This window comes from Panicum virgatum, chromosome 4K (assembly GCF_016808335.1).
Source record: "Panicum virgatum strain AP13 chromosome 4K, P.virgatum_v5, whole genome shotgun sequence".
In the NCBI taxonomy this organism is placed as follows: domain Eukaryota; kingdom Viridiplantae; phylum Streptophyta; class Magnoliopsida; order Poales; family Poaceae; genus Panicum; species Panicum virgatum.
The window spans coordinates 18,424,075-18,439,363 of record NC_053139.1 but is presented as its reverse complement, the minus strand read 5'-3'; the positions used below and the strand labels follow the sequence as shown (position 1 = coordinate 18,439,363).

The 15,289-nt window shown below is 42.8% G+C and overlaps 2 protein-coding genes across 2 annotated transcripts; both read left to right on the top strand.

Annotated features, from left to right (window-relative positions):
• Positions 1-8,755: 8,755 nt before the first annotated feature.
• Positions 8,756-12,283, top strand: LOC120703374 (protein MICROTUBULE BINDING PROTEIN 2C-like). Its single transcript, XM_039987421.1, has 5 exons — positions 8,756-9,163; positions 9,284-9,352; positions 9,762-10,115; positions 11,374-11,592; positions 11,949-12,283. Exons 1-5 carry the CDS (start codon positions 9,029-9,031, stop codon positions 12,096-12,098), a joined length of 927 nt encoding a protein of 308 aa, XP_039843355.1. The 5' UTR covers positions 8,756-9,028; the 3' UTR covers positions 12,099-12,283.
• A 1,545-nt stretch (positions 12,284-13,828) lies between these two features.
• On the top strand, positions 13,829-14,646 carry LOC120705107 (classical arabinogalactan protein 11-like). Its single transcript, XM_039989630.1, has one exon. The coding sequence runs from the start codon at positions 13,894-13,896 to the stop codon at positions 14,410-14,412; it is 519 nt and encodes a 172-aa protein (XP_039845564.1). The 5' UTR covers positions 13,829-13,893; the 3' UTR covers positions 14,413-14,646.
• Positions 14,647-15,289: the final 643 nt, after the last annotated feature.

The following is a 15,289-nucleotide window of genomic DNA, read 5'->3' as shown; positions in this document are numbered from 1 at the left end:
TTCTCTAAGTTGAGGGGGATTTTTCTTGAAGGCCTTAAGAGAAATCCTAACGCTGAGTACGGACGTGGTGTCTGAGCTCAGTGTAAACTAGAAAGTGTGTTCCACCCGACGGTACCGCTGTGGTAGGCGGCATGTGCTCAACTAACATCGGACTCCCTTCTCATCCTAGTTTGAGTCCTTCTCTAAGGCCGCTGAAGTAAGCTCTAGGTTTCCGATAACTAGTTAGATGCTAAGTTTGATCTATAGAGGCTAGCTTGATAGTTCAGAAGTGTATCAGATTTCTTTTCTCGCTCGTTGTCCTCCTAGCTGCTACCTCCTTAAGGCGTTGAGCCTCCCGTGTGTCAACGGTCATTGTCTGGCCACTTATCTTATCTACCTATCTGGCTTACCCCCATCAAGTTAGTCGGTTGATTTAACTAGTACGGTTGTCAATCGATTCATGATATTCTTTACCTTTGCTTCCCTGAGGAAAATTATGATACCCTAGAATACTCCAAGATGAAATGCTACAGCGGTGATTCTGTGTGCTTGCGGAATTCATATTATATTGGGCATAAGAAACACAACAATCAACACAGGTACGGGGAGTTGATGGTGCACCATTTTGTGATAATATAAGATGTTGTTTTGTGACGCTCGTTTTATTTTCATCATAGTTCTGCAGGGGCTAAAGGTTGCACCGATGAACTATGACCAAACAGATGCTGTTCCGTGACGCGCTTTTCACTTTCTTCACGGTTGCATAGTGCCTGAGGGCTACCGCCGAAGATATATGACGAACCTGTGATTTTTGTCATAGATGTGGCCTCTTCAATAACGAAGTTTCAGAACATCACGCGCCAAACATCATTGAAGCTACTATTTCTACTGGTACAATCATCAGATGCTGAGTCGCCTCTTCATTCTTTTTAGTAGTGGGAGATTAGGTCAGCTGATTAATTATGGTGGAATGCCACTCTAGTTCATCTCTCCGCCCAAATTACTTACATAAAATATCATTCTAGTTCATTTTATCAACTTTCTAGATCGATCCAATGACCCAAATATATATAACTTGCATCCCTAATTATCTCCTAATAAAGAACTGAGATCAAGGTCACATGCATAGTCAAGCCACCACACCGGGAATTACATAATTAATCACAAGCAAAATCGAAAGTAAATTTCTCTTCGGTGGACAATTTTGGCCCAGACTATGCGATTCAACCGACCACCATGCTATGTTGGCGCCTTCGCGGTACGGTGATACGGTGATAAGATAATAACTAATCTAAAAGATATACTCAAATGCTACTTTTACATTTTGCATCATGTCAAATTACAACCAACCGTACGTGCCATATCAATTAGAGCCATAGTGAAAGTAGATTAGATCAAGCCAAACTTACTCTTATCCCTTACAATGTGACATATATACGTTGTAGTCATGGCTTCGCCACTACCTATCTTGCAGTGTTCTTCGCTAATGATCTAAGTAGCAAGCAAGAAAACCAGATAAGCTTGTAGTTAGTTGACACCAACCAAAGATACCACAAAAGCACTAACTGAATGTATGAAAACTTCAGAAATAAAAACCTATAGTCTAACCACCATAGATTTCGTAGAAAAGATCAACGTATGATGATCAACTTCAGAAATAAAAACCTATAGTTGAAAGAAATATAAGCTACAAATGTTAACTTCAGGGAGCAGCTATTAGATAAGCAGGTCTTTGGTCCATATTGACTTGCGAGAGACCTACCTAAAATGCACAACATGAAGCAAAGCACCACCAGGTAATTTGAAAGCCCAGTGTAGGCTGGCCTCGTCAAATATTCCCAGCAGCCCAGCCTATTTTTCTTTATATAGGAATTAGCCCGATTTGTGGTGAATCACAGTATCTATGTGAACGGCCCAGATTTTGTTGGGCCCATATATCTTCAACACATCACAAATTTAGAGTGCATAATTTGTTCGGTGGAAAATAATTTGATCTCCTTTTCTTTTGTCACAGTACTCCGGAATCAAAAGAAAAATCAGTTAACGACCTTTGGCATCACATTTTCACAGGGTTAACCATACCATACTTCCCACACACCTGAGTCGGACCCCTTGGCTTCATCTTGTCCAATCAACTGGAACCTTTATGCACAGTGCATGCCAGGGCAAAACGGGTATATCATCAATCAGTGTCCTGGAGATAGCATCAACTGGTGGCGAGGTCAATTCTTGCAAATGTTAGAATTCTTTGGAACATCTAGGTTTAGATCGAGCAGGTAAATTAGACTTCTTTACATAGATGAATACCTTTCGGTGACCACCGTTACCGCCTGCCATGGCGCCGCCGTGGAAGGGTGACGAAGTCGCGGCGCAGGGGCTGATGTAGCAGTGGTAACGGCGTGGTCGACGGCGAGATGTGTAGGGGTGCCGGTGCGCAATACCGTGACCCCCAGGAGACAACGACGAGCTGGTGGAGCTTCCCGCCGCTTCAGCACATCCCTAATCGGCTAGGGTTTCTGTTGGTGGGTAAAGGGCGACGAACTTTGGACATTGTGCCACTGACCCCCCACCTCTTCCTTTTATATGTGTGCTGCGCGTCAGGGGCCCACCAGCCTTCCACAGGCTGGGCACCCCCGATCAGGGCGCGAGTCAAGGCCCGTTTGGTCCGTTGGGCCCAAACGGTGGAGATCAACAGTAACATTCTCCCCATTAATCTCATCTTATCTTTTAACTTATCTCAATCTTTACTTTCTCCATTCTTAATTGTTTATCTACCTACTCATCACGGATTAGTGCATATGAGCATGCCTCATCGTCACGGTCAATAGCCGATGGACTTAACAGCTACAACACACCTCTCGGTTCTGAAACAGATACTTTAACTTTGGGCCCTTTATCGTCCGGAAAACATAGGCTATACCACAAACTCATGTCGACTGTGTGTTCTCTGTACACACTGGGCGGCAAGCCTTTAGTAAGCGGATCCGCAAAACACTTTTTGTCATTTATACTCACAATGCATTTCATCATGATTCCGGACTTTCTCCTTTACAACGTATAATTTTATGTCAATGTGTTTGGCACCACACTTCACTCGTTGTCATAGGAATAAAAACTATTTAAATGGTTATCGCTACTGTCAACCATTATCAACTCCGGGTACAGGTTTCCTTAACCATTTTGCCTGTCCCTGGGCCTCGTATCATGCTATACCATGTCTTTGCATCACATTGATGATAACTGTTTCATTTTGGAGCTTTTCCACACAAAACCTCCAAGTGTGAAAGTTAGCGACAATTGTGGATTTCGCTACACATTCCACATGTTCTACTTTTGTATTCACAATTTTTTGAGAGTACTTGATCTTTCCAACTTAGCACGAGGCCGACATTCTCAATTTTATTCCAGTGATCTATATCTGAACTGAACTTTTGCCAAAATAACCCGGATAAACAAAATATGTTAGGGTAAGTTCTTTACTTGCGCGCCTATAAAGCTTCCAGCAGCTGAAGCATTTGGAATTATTTCCATTTCACATTGGTTCTTGGAACACTAAGGTTCCCAAAACTATTACCCTTGACGATAGGAACAAGCATGAGTTTATTCATATGCATACTTCATTTCTTTAGAATCTTTTCCAAGTATGCCTTTGTTGTAACCATAATACCCCTTCCTTTTATCTCGATGGGTTTCAATTCGTAGAATGAAAACCCATCACCGAGATCAAAATTTGAGGACAAGAATTCTTTATCTATAACAATATTTTAACACCACCACTAGAAAGTAGGATGTTATCTTCATTTAAGATGAGGAAATCAGATTTCCCATTCTTTTACTTTGCTTAAAACTATTGTCCTCCTCAATCTCTTTAAACCCAAAATTTCATACTGTTTTATTTAAACTTTAGATACCACCGTCTCGTGGCATTCTTCAATCCATAAATGAATTTACTATTGTGGTATCCCATATCTTCTTTCTTATCTTTGACTAAAACTTTTATTACTTACTTCATCCACATGATCACGACATGCAAAATCAAGTAATTTATTACTTTGTATGGGAGTACCTTTTACTCATTTCACTTTAAGAACTCAACAGAGTCCTTTATTTCATATGACAGTTCTTTTCCTCATTTCACTTTAAGGACTCAACATAGTGCTTTATTTCAGACCTTTTTGCAAGTCACGCTCGCATATCATTCTTATCTTGAGGTTCGTATGTGAATTTTCGTTCTTCTTCAAACTCATTGAGTGCTAAATCACTGTGACACAATAGAAGTGCCCGATAAATTCTAGAATAGCAAAGCTACTCCAAACTTTTCTCCCAGTGTGGGATAGACTAGCACATGAGTCATCACAACTTTCTCCCACCATGCAAGATTAGCACTATGCCAACTTTACCCTGTCATGCGGGTATTATTTCATACTTTTTCCAAACATAAATGTCAGGATTGCTTCATATCAAATTCAGAAATAAATATGAATATTTCATGACACACATGCTTAATCCGACGTTGGTCAAATTAAACATGTATGACTTATCACAATTTTAACTGAACTCAAAATGAATTCTTCTTGATCGAGAGAACATAAGAGAATTTCCTGAACTAAGCTCTTATTGCTCTATCTTCTTTTCTTGGATCAATATCCACGAGTACTTTTCTTTTCAAGCCATTCTTTACAGAGATCACATTCTCTCATGCAATGGCCTTCTTTCTTTCTGAGTCATAAGTACCCAGTACATTTTCTTTCGTTCTTTCAAGAAGAACATCATGGAAATCTTTGTCTGAAAAAAAAATTAATATAAGTTCTATTCTATATCACCGTTGGGCAGAAATAGAATAATCTTTTAAATTAATTCTGTATCACCGTTGGGCAGAAACAGAATTAATGTATGGAAAACTCAATAAACTTTAAAACCATATATCTGCTCCTCAAAATTAAATTCTCCCGTTGGTTCGAATTTAATTAGAGGATAATCAACTTTATTGCAGCGCAAACTAGAAAATACATTTCTCTAGTTTTAGAGCAGTTCTTTAGCTATTCTCTGAAATGGTTACTTTGATGCAACATTTACCAGAGACCTTAAACTTCAAGGTATGATTCATGAAAAAATTATAATAATGTTATCATCAATGTTGGTCAGAAAATAACAATACCATAATTAACTTTAAATTTCTCTTCCGTGAGAAATATCTTTGTGATTCCAGTAATGCTCAACTTTGAGACTTCAAATGGCAGAATAATGTCAAAACTCAACTTTTACTTTAAACAGCGGAAGCTTTTCTAAAGAGTAAACTTTAAATGTGATTTTTACACATAGGGAAAAACTCATCTAAGACTTTTTAAACTATCTTCAATTAAATCTTCTCGTTGGTTCCGATTTAATTGAAAGATAACATCACTATAGCAGTGGAAAACTTTTTCATTCTATATGGCAGCGGAAAACTTTTCTTTCTTTTCAAAAGTATTTATACTTCTAAACATTTGTGTGCACTGATTTGTTCTCTAAACAATTTATCTCGTTGGTTCAAAATTGAGTAGAGAATCAAACTATACAAAATTCATCAAAGAATTGCTTTTGAAAATGGGCAAAACCATTTAAAATTTTACTGTGCAAAACTTTACTTTGCAGCCCAAACCAAAATTTGGCCTGCGGCCCTTTATTCTCTTTACGTGACGCGCACCACGCTCGGCCCACGCGCAGCCGGCCCATTCTCGGCTTTTGGCCCGTGGCCGAACTGGCGCACAGCCGCACCCAGGTCCCAACCTGGGCCTGGGCCGGAAAAGGACCTTCCCTCCTGGGCCCAAAGAAGCCCAGTAATCGGCGGCCGCTCCTGGACGTTGCCCTCCGTGACTTTCGCGGGATCAAAAAACCCGATGATCGTCTTCTCCACTGAAACCCTAGGTTTCATTCCTTTCTTTCCCTTTCTCTTGCACAGCCGCCGCAGACGGCCAGTGCGCGCGCGCCGCCAGCGTCATGCCGCCGCGCTGCTCGTCCAGCCACAACGCCATGGCCGGGATTGGAGGCTTCTCTTTCTCTTCTCCGTACTCTCGCAACGACGCTGAGGAGCTGCGCACTGTCTGCGGCTGGAGGGGAGTGGCTCCGCCGCTGCGGGGCCCTTCGCCGGCGCACGCGCTCGCTCGAGGGTGAGCGCGCCGCCATTGAACAGCCTTTGTGGCGGTGACCTGATCCCCAGCGCGCGCTTGAGGAGTGGCAGATAGGGTCTTTTCCCCGTGACCGTGACCGGTGGTGGTGCGCGAGCACAAGCCCCGGTTCCGGCGATGCGGCGTCGAGCGGCGGCTCGGCTCATGTTCCCGCCGGTCAGCTTTGCTTTGCTAGGGTTAGGGTTACAGATCGAGTTCGATCTCTTCTTTCCTCTGTTTTATTTCTTCTTCGATTTGATATCGAATCTCACTTTCTTTCGTCTCTGTTTCTTTCGACTCGAATTCGAATGCAGCGCCATTTCGAATCCTGTCTTTATTCTCTGATTCGCATCGAGATGATGCAGTTCTTTCAAATCCGCCCCCAAGTTTGATCTACTCGCTAGATCGGCTCTTGATACCATTGTTAGAATTCTTTGGAACATCTAGGTGTAGATCGAGCGGGTAAATTAGACTTCTTTACATAGATGAATACCTTTCGGTGACCACCGTTACCGCCTGCCATGGCGCCGCCGTGGAAGGGTGACGAAGTCGCGGCGCAGGGGCTGATGTAGCAGTGGTAACGGCGTGGTCGACGGCGAGATGTGTAGGGGTGCCGGTGCGCAATACCGTGACCCCCAGGAGACAACGACGAGCTGGTGGAGCTTCCCGCCGCTTCAGCACATCCCTGATCGGCTAGGGTTTCTGTTGGTGGGTAAAGGGCGACGAACTTTGGACATTGTACCACTGACCCCCCACCTCTTCCTTTTATATGTGTGCTGCGCGACGGGGGACCACCAGCCTTCCACGGGCTGGGCACCCCCGATCAGGGCGCGAGTCAAGGCCTGTTTGGTCCGTTGGGCCCAAACGGTGGAGATCAACACTAACAACAAACAGTATGAGCAGCTGGTAATGTTCGAAACGGCAAACAGTATGAGCAGCTGGTAAGGGTTCGAGTAGTTCTAATACGGATGTTCGCATTTTTTTAAATTTATTTTAGAATTTAACCAGACTTCATCTTTTACCAGTTGACATCGAGACGTTTATGGTGACTTCATCAATCTCGACCAATTGCTGACTCAGCCTCTCAAAAGTGCTCATAGAAATAGAGTTAGGTGCGTGAGTTTATGTACGTGTATTGGAACGTCAGCGTCTCCATTAGTCTATTGTGTTCGGCAAAAAGAAAACGGTACGAACGCACCCAAAGCAGAGCACTGCAGTGTGCAGTAGTACTAGTGGGGGTCCAGAATTTTGACACGTCACGGCAGACGTCTGCTTGTACGAGCACGACGTGAGCAGGTGACGACGATGCGGCCGTCGCTGGTTGCGCGCGCGCGAGCGTATCTCCAAACGTTGGCCTCTCGCGGCCCGCCGTCCTCGCTCGGTCCGTCGCAGTTTCGTACTTGTCCGGCCGAGCGCCCCGGGATGCCGGGGGCGACTTGGGTAGGCGAGTAGCTAGCGTGCAAGCCGTTGAGTTGATGAGACGAGGAGGGACGTACGGATGGGCGTTCGTTGGCGTGCCTACGTACCGGCCGGCCGGCCGGCACGGAGCGAGGCTCCTCCCTGGCCGTCGTTCGTGCTGTACTTTGTATTCATGGGTGAACAGTAAAATGAGTCTGGTGCTACAGTATCCTCTGCAGTACTGTTCATCATCTGCAGTTACTTGTGGTTGTCATCCATTCCTCCAACCTCACTCTGTAGTTGTTTTCATCTCGTTCCGGATTGTGGTTGTCACATTGTTCAAGAGCTTCTGGTACTGCAAATTTTTTTTTGGAACAGCTTCTAGTACTGCAATTAGGTGGCAGTGGAATGTGAGGCCTGAATTTCTTATTTATTATCGACATTTAGACAGAAGTTACTCATCCGTTCTAAATTATAGTTTGTTTGACTTTTTTATCTCAGATTTGACCACTTGTCTTATTCAGAATTTTGTGCAAAATATTACTTTTTCTATTGTGATTTGCTTTATCAATACAAATTCTTCAAAAGTAGCTTAAATTTGACTATGGTTACATAAATTTTTTTAGTAAGACGAGTTGTCAAACTTGATCAGAAAATTCAAACGAACTATAATTTTGAACGGAGAGAGAGAGTACTTGAAGCATAGAAAAAAATATTACTCGTAAGGAATAAAGAAAAGGTTTTCGAGCTACTCAAGTGTGGACCTGGGCTTTATGAGTCAGACGCCCTGTGCTCGAGCTCGATCTCGTATTAAAAGAAAAATATGAAGTATACAAAACGACATATATTTAAGATCGGAGTGAAAGATCAGTATTCTGTCTAATCTTAAATGCGCGTCGCATTTACAGTTTTTCTTACAATTAATATATCACATTACCTTTACTTTTTTTATAGCCAATTTCTCGAGAAAAAAAGGAACATATTTTCCTCTAGACAATCAATTGATCCCTCAAATGAAAGAGTAATACCATCTCAAATAATACCTGTACAATATCACATATTGCACACATACTAATGATAGCTAGAAATGACACATAAATCTAGCTAGAGATAAAGATATGGTGTGAAGCCAATTTTATATGCGTAAACACCCAGATCCCACTTGCATTGCCCTGTTTTAACCCACTCATAATCAGTGGCCCGGCGCTGCCCTCTTTACCAAAAGCCGGGGGCATCTCCATTTGTTCGTCCGGCAAAGCCTCCTCGTCAAGCTTCGTAGAAAAGCAAGCCACCGGCCGGCCCGGTCGGAACCCGAGCCCAACGTCTCGGAGAGCCTTAAACCCCCGACCCAGACACAGCCTCTCTCGACCCCCATTCCATCCAGCCGTTTCCAATTCCACCCCAATTCCTCCCATTCCATTCCATTCCGTTTCATTTCCACCCCCTATTCGTTCGTTCTCCTCCCCCGATTCCGGATTTCGATTCGATTTGAAACGGGCCACGGAATGCACGACCGATCCCAGCCGGCGGAGGCCGGCAGCGGCGGCGGGGGCGGGCCGGCCGGCGAGGGCGGCGGGAACGTGGATCGGGTGTTGTTCAAGAACCTCGTGGAGATGGTGCCGCTCGTCGAGTCGCTCATGGTGAGTGGGTGGCGCGCAGATCTCGCCGGGGTCCGGGGGCCAGTGGCGCGGCCGTTTGATTTTGCTTGGGGCTCGAGCGCCGTTTGACCGCTGTCCTGTGCTGGTTGCTCCTGGCTGCAGGACCGGAGGGCGAACCCGTCCTACTCGCGCCGCGCCTCGCTCGTCTACACGCCGGCGCCGGCAAAGAAGGTTCGCTGCGGGGCCTCCATGCCTTCCCCTCCTTCTCCCTTAATTAATCCTGCCCTGTGCTTCTTTCTTGGACCCCGTGGATTGGTCAATTCTGTTCCAGTCCCTGTTGCTTATGTTTCAATCTCTAATACCTTTTTTCTACCTTAAATTGCGATTTTTCTTCGACTGTCCCTCTCCGGTGTTTAGTTACGATTACCCCCCCCCCCCCCCCCCCTCCCCCTCATGGTTTCACAATGGTAGTTTCCGTAGATCTTGTAAGCTTCGGATGTTTTGTAGTCTCGCTGGCGATGATTGATACAGCTGAATCTTCAATGAATGTGATTCTCCTGTGAAATTATCGTGATAATTGCTCTTTGGCTTTGGTAGCGATGTTACTTAGAACCTGAGGATGGATGGTTCATTCTTACAGGCGAGCGATTTGAAGAGCGTCAAGTCCCCACAGAGCGTGTCTGCAAAAAATCGGAGAGACCCGGTTGATGCAGCCAAGAAGAGCACCTCCGATTCCAACGGCGAGAACGGCTCAGTGGTGCCGTTGTCTCTGTCGGGGGCTGAAAATAAACCCAAGGATGAGGTTGCCATGCTGCGTGAGCAGATCGATGACCTGCAAAAGAAACTGCTTGAGAAGGAGGAGGCGCTGAGGTGTGCTCAGAGCTCGGTGAATGAGATGAATGCGGCATATGCGACTATTGATGAGCTGAGGCGCCAGGTGGCTGAGAAAGAAGCTTTGATCAGATCTACCAATTCTCAGTTGCATGATGCAAAGGTAAGCTGCTGCCAACTGCTCATAGATAGTGATTTACTAGTGCTCTGAAAGTCTGAATCAATGAGCATGGTAATACCTATAAACCTGTAGAAATTCGATATTTTCCTTGTAACTATGACATAAAAAGGAGTGAGATACCACCCACCATCAAAGTTGGCATTATGTCATTTCCCTCGGAATGAGAAAACCATGTTCTGAATAGCAGTGCACAAGTAATGAATGGTCACCCACCTTACAAGCTTTATGTATAAGTGTTCATGTACCTGATTTTACGAACAATTTAAATGGATATGTAAACACTTATACAGTAACAAAATAAGTGTACTGTACATATTTCCTCAACATAAAAGGGAGTTCCTAGCAATTATGCACGGCAGCAGCTTTTAACAAAAGATTTCACAAATTTCTTGCTGTTACTAGATTTTTTTAACAGAAAAAATGGCCCAACTAAACAAGCAGTGTTATCCTAAACGCTAAACGCTAAACGATCGGTCAGCTTCCGTTTAGTGTGTAATCGGACTACACGGGTGTTTAAACGGGCTAAAAACGGATTAAACGGGATTAAACGGATTAAACGGCCAAAACGGCCTACACAGCTGCCTACTGTGTAGCGTTTAAACGGCGTGTAAACGGTCTACACGGCTGTTTAGGAAAACAGGGTAAACAAGTAACATCATTACCAAAGCATATAATCAGCTTCTATTTAGTTTGACATAATGGATAAAGGCTATAACAACCTCTATTTAGCACAGTAGTATGAGGGTAAGAACATCCGTCTCAATGCCTCATGCATAAATCCACCTCAAGTAGTATTGTCTTACATTGCATTCAACCATTCACACTTCACACACACATAATTCTGCTGGTGTTTTACAATGGCAGTTCGAGTTCGAAACCTGGGTTATTGTTTAATGGCATTATGTGCTGTTTGTGAAAAGTTTCTTATCCTTATTTTGAGTAAACTGCAAATCAGCTACGCCTGCTGTTCTGCACATAATTGCATCACACTTGGTACAATTCTAGCTGATTTGATTGAGACATTGGGTAAATTAAAGTGTAGTTGTTCTTTTGCACAAATAAATCATTTTGTGGGTTGTAAGTATTCCCCTTTCAGATGATTTATATATAGTGATTTTCTACTCACACATGCTATGCAAAAATTTTAAATATTTTTTGCTTAAGATGCTAAAATAAAATGCTTGTGGGTTTAAATGATGCAAAAAGCCTTTATTTTCATCTTTTCTCTGTCCTTCCACAGATTATGCTCGCGGACAAACAAGCTTCTTTAGAGAAGTTGGAATGGGAGGTACAGATGTCGAATAAAAAGGTAGAAGATCTTCAAGGAGATATGTCCAATATGGAATTTGAGATAAGCTCATTGATGGCATTATTCAAGAAAATTTCAGAGAATGTTTCAGGTGACTGTTATGATGGCAGTATGCCATCATCATATGAATTAGAGGCACTTCAATCAACGGTAAGCACACATCCTGGAAGTACCATGGACCTACTTGAACCATTAAAATTAGCAATAGAATGTTAGATAGTGTTATGGGTTTTATAGTTACTCATTGCTTGTTGCTGACAATCTAATTGCATTTTCTGAAATGTGACCTGCTTTTAGAAACACTCTGGCGTTTACCACTGATACTTTTTACTATCAATCAGTGTGAGGGGTTCTTCGTCTGAAAATTTGTATAATGGAATAACATTTTTCATCTTGCAATATTGTTGTTGATGCTGAATATGGAAATATTAGCACAAAGAAAACTGAGTAGATGCTTTCCCCAAGCATTGACTATATCAAGCTAACAATTATTAATTTGTTCTCAGACTGAAATCGACAAGATTGAGGTTGACAAGATAGAGCAGGAAAGGGTAACATATGCTGAGGCTCTCGCCGCTGCAAGAGAGAACCCTAACGAGGAGCACTTGAATTTAGCTGCGGAGGCACGGTCGAGGCTGCAGGTCCTTGTCCTATAATCCCCCTTCTGATTGTAAGTGTATGTATGATAATGTTGAACTGCTGATGTAAATTGTAAGTGTTGTCTTGAGTTGAGTTGAGGTGCTTGTGGAATCGATCTGGTGGTGATGGATTTAGCACTGGAAACTGGCTGTTATTTCATTTTGTAATCATATTTATTCAGTCCTGAGCCCTGTGTTGTCTATCAGGAAACTTCAGTTATAGTTTAGACTAGAAAGGCCCGCGCGGCAAAGAGCCGCGCGGGGCTTGTATTTTGTGTCATAGATTCGTAGTTCATTCATATACTAGTTATGGTATATTTTGGACATTCTATCGTCGTGTCACTATCATTTAAAGAAATATATTATTTTGGGTATTCGAAATAGGTCATGACTTATTTTTGCTATATTCATTGTGGTGAAAGGAGGGCAAAAATTATTTATTAGGTAGGGCAGAGCATAGTTAGCTGGAAGCTTATTGTATTTGCATGAGGAGATTTGAACTTGCAATCATGTGGCAATTAATAGGCGTGATGGTATTTCTTTTAAAGAGAGCAGTGATTATATTAAAATATGGCACGTTATTTTGGAGATAGCATGAGAACCTATAGAAGAATGGTGGTACCATATTATATTTTTTTAGCAAAATAGGATCGTATGTTGAATGGATTACAAAAACACTTTGAATATACAATTTTATTGGGTAGCGAAGCTTTAGTTTTTTTTGAAATTTTGAGAAACTTTTATATTGAACATTATTTAATTTAAAGATGTTTTGGTGTCCAAATTGTGGGTAGAATGGATCGCACGTAAGCATTTGTGCAAACTAATTGCGAAAGCATTTTGAATTTTAAAGTTTGCTATACAACAAAGTTATAGTTTTCAAACTTTTGACCAAATTTTATGTTGAAAAACTTTTGTTTTTGATGCGTTTTGGTGTTAAAATTATATACAGTATTGCTCGTGAAGAAGTAACGAATGGAACGAGTAGTAATTTGATTCAATGAGAATCTGAGGGTTTTTCTAAACTAAATCTTGAAAGAGGACCAGGACGGCAAGTTGATTTTATAAAAATTTAAGGTTTTATTTGCAAAGTTTCTTGAACAGGGAAGGTTGGACTGCGGATTGATTTTGATAAAAGTTGTGGGCTTTTTTGCAAAATTATCTGTGAGAGAGGGGACTGGAGTGTGGGTTGATTTCACTAAAGATTGACGGTTGTTTTGCAAAATGATCGGGGCTCGCATGCTCTAGGCTATCTGCCCAACCGATCCGACGGCCCGAAACAACCGGCGACGTAGCCACACTGGGTTGCCTTCTTTTTGGTGGAGCGATCAGATATAGTAATACCTGAGATAGTATTTAAAGATGTGTGCCAATGGCTGATGTTGTTTATGCAGATTGTTCCTCATCTTAATAAAATTTGAGAAGTGACTAACCCCGTGATATAGCTTATTAGAAGAGCACAATATTCCTATCAAAGAAAAAAAAGAGAAGCTGACTGAACCATAGTCCCTGCTGAACCGTATGAGTTGTGAACAGTATTGCCTCGGTACACCTATGGGCCTAATGGAAATTATCATCATCTCAAGGAACAAGGCTGCAGGGCCAACCAATAATTTCTTGGCTTGGCCGGTAGATAGAGGCCCATCCAACACCCGCCATAATAATGGGAGATACCCCACAAGCCAGTGGATCACTAACCGTTTGAAACAACAATGGCGCGCAACGCAACAACCGGGCAGCCTTCGTCCCCCAGGCTTCCATCCCCACCTCAAGTCTGCCCGTGAGTTCCTCCCATCCTCTCAACCTCACCAGCATGACCCCTATAACAATTCTTCCCCATCTTCCTTTGCAACTCACCCCACAAAGCAAGAAACAAATCTTGCAACCCTCCCTCCTTCACCACATCCAGCCAATAAAAATGTCGCGCGTCACTGTGGCGATCCTCTTCTGCATCCTCGCAGTCATTACCCTCAGCGCTGCGGAGGCCCCAGCGGAGTCACCGAAGGCATACAAGGCTCCTACTCCTGCCAAGGCACCTGAGGCTGCTAAGAAAGCTGCGCCTGCTAAGGCTCCTGAAGCCACCCACTCCCCCTCATCGTCTAGGAAGGCTGGTCCGACTGGAGCGCCGCCGACCACCACCTCTTCACCACCTTCTTCCATGGACGAGGAGGCATCAAGCCCTCCCCCACCATCCACCTCTGCGGCATCCCCTGCCGCCGAGGGACCCGCCGATGGACCTGCTGATGATGATCACTCCAGCGCTGCTACCCTCAGGGGTGGGGCTGCCATGGTCAGCATTGCGGCTGTGGTTGCTACCACAATCTTCTACTAAATTCGCTGAGGGACATGTCATGGTGAGCAATTAGGGTGGTTATGTACGGCAAGAGGATGGAAAGATTGACTGTGTTGTAATTTCTCGTTTGATCGGGAGGGATCGAGTGTTTCTTTGCTTTGCACACATCGTTTGCGCTTGCGCAACATTATTATGGGGTCAATCGTATATATAACTGAATGGAAATGATTAATTTGTAAAGCTTGTGTCTGTCATGAATTATGATGGCTTGTTATATTTCTAGTTTTATGTATTATAGTTGACTCAATGCTTAAATTGTAAATGTCTAAAAAGTTCTTGAAAAAAAAAACCTAAACACATCTCTTGGAGAATAATATCTTTTCACAGCAGGGCAAATAAAAGTGGGATCACACGTTTATGAGTGACGACCTGCGGAAGTGTTGCTAAATGTGAGAATCATATGTGAAAATTCTAAAAATAAACTACCAGAACAATACACAATTTGGTTTGGTTAACAAGTATTAAATTTCTTCTGGACCACATAAATGCAATATTGTAGTTTAATTTGATCTCCAAATCTACATGTCTATAGACCATGCTTTCTTGTTTTTTCTTTTTTTTGTTTTGCGATTTTTTTCCATATCTATATTCTTACAATTTTCAAATTTGAATCCTGCGATTCTATTTTCAATGGTATTCAATTAGTCATGAACAAGGACGTCTACCGTCTTGTTAATGGTACAAATTAAAGCTATTGATCTTGATGTGGGCACGTGATGATCTTATAATAATGATGGGACCCATATACTACTCTTGCAAACCAATGAAATTTAATCAGATGAAAGATCAACACATATCAGATCACAAATGGGTCAAGAAGAAACCACTAAACAAAACTGCAGTTTTTCCAAACAAG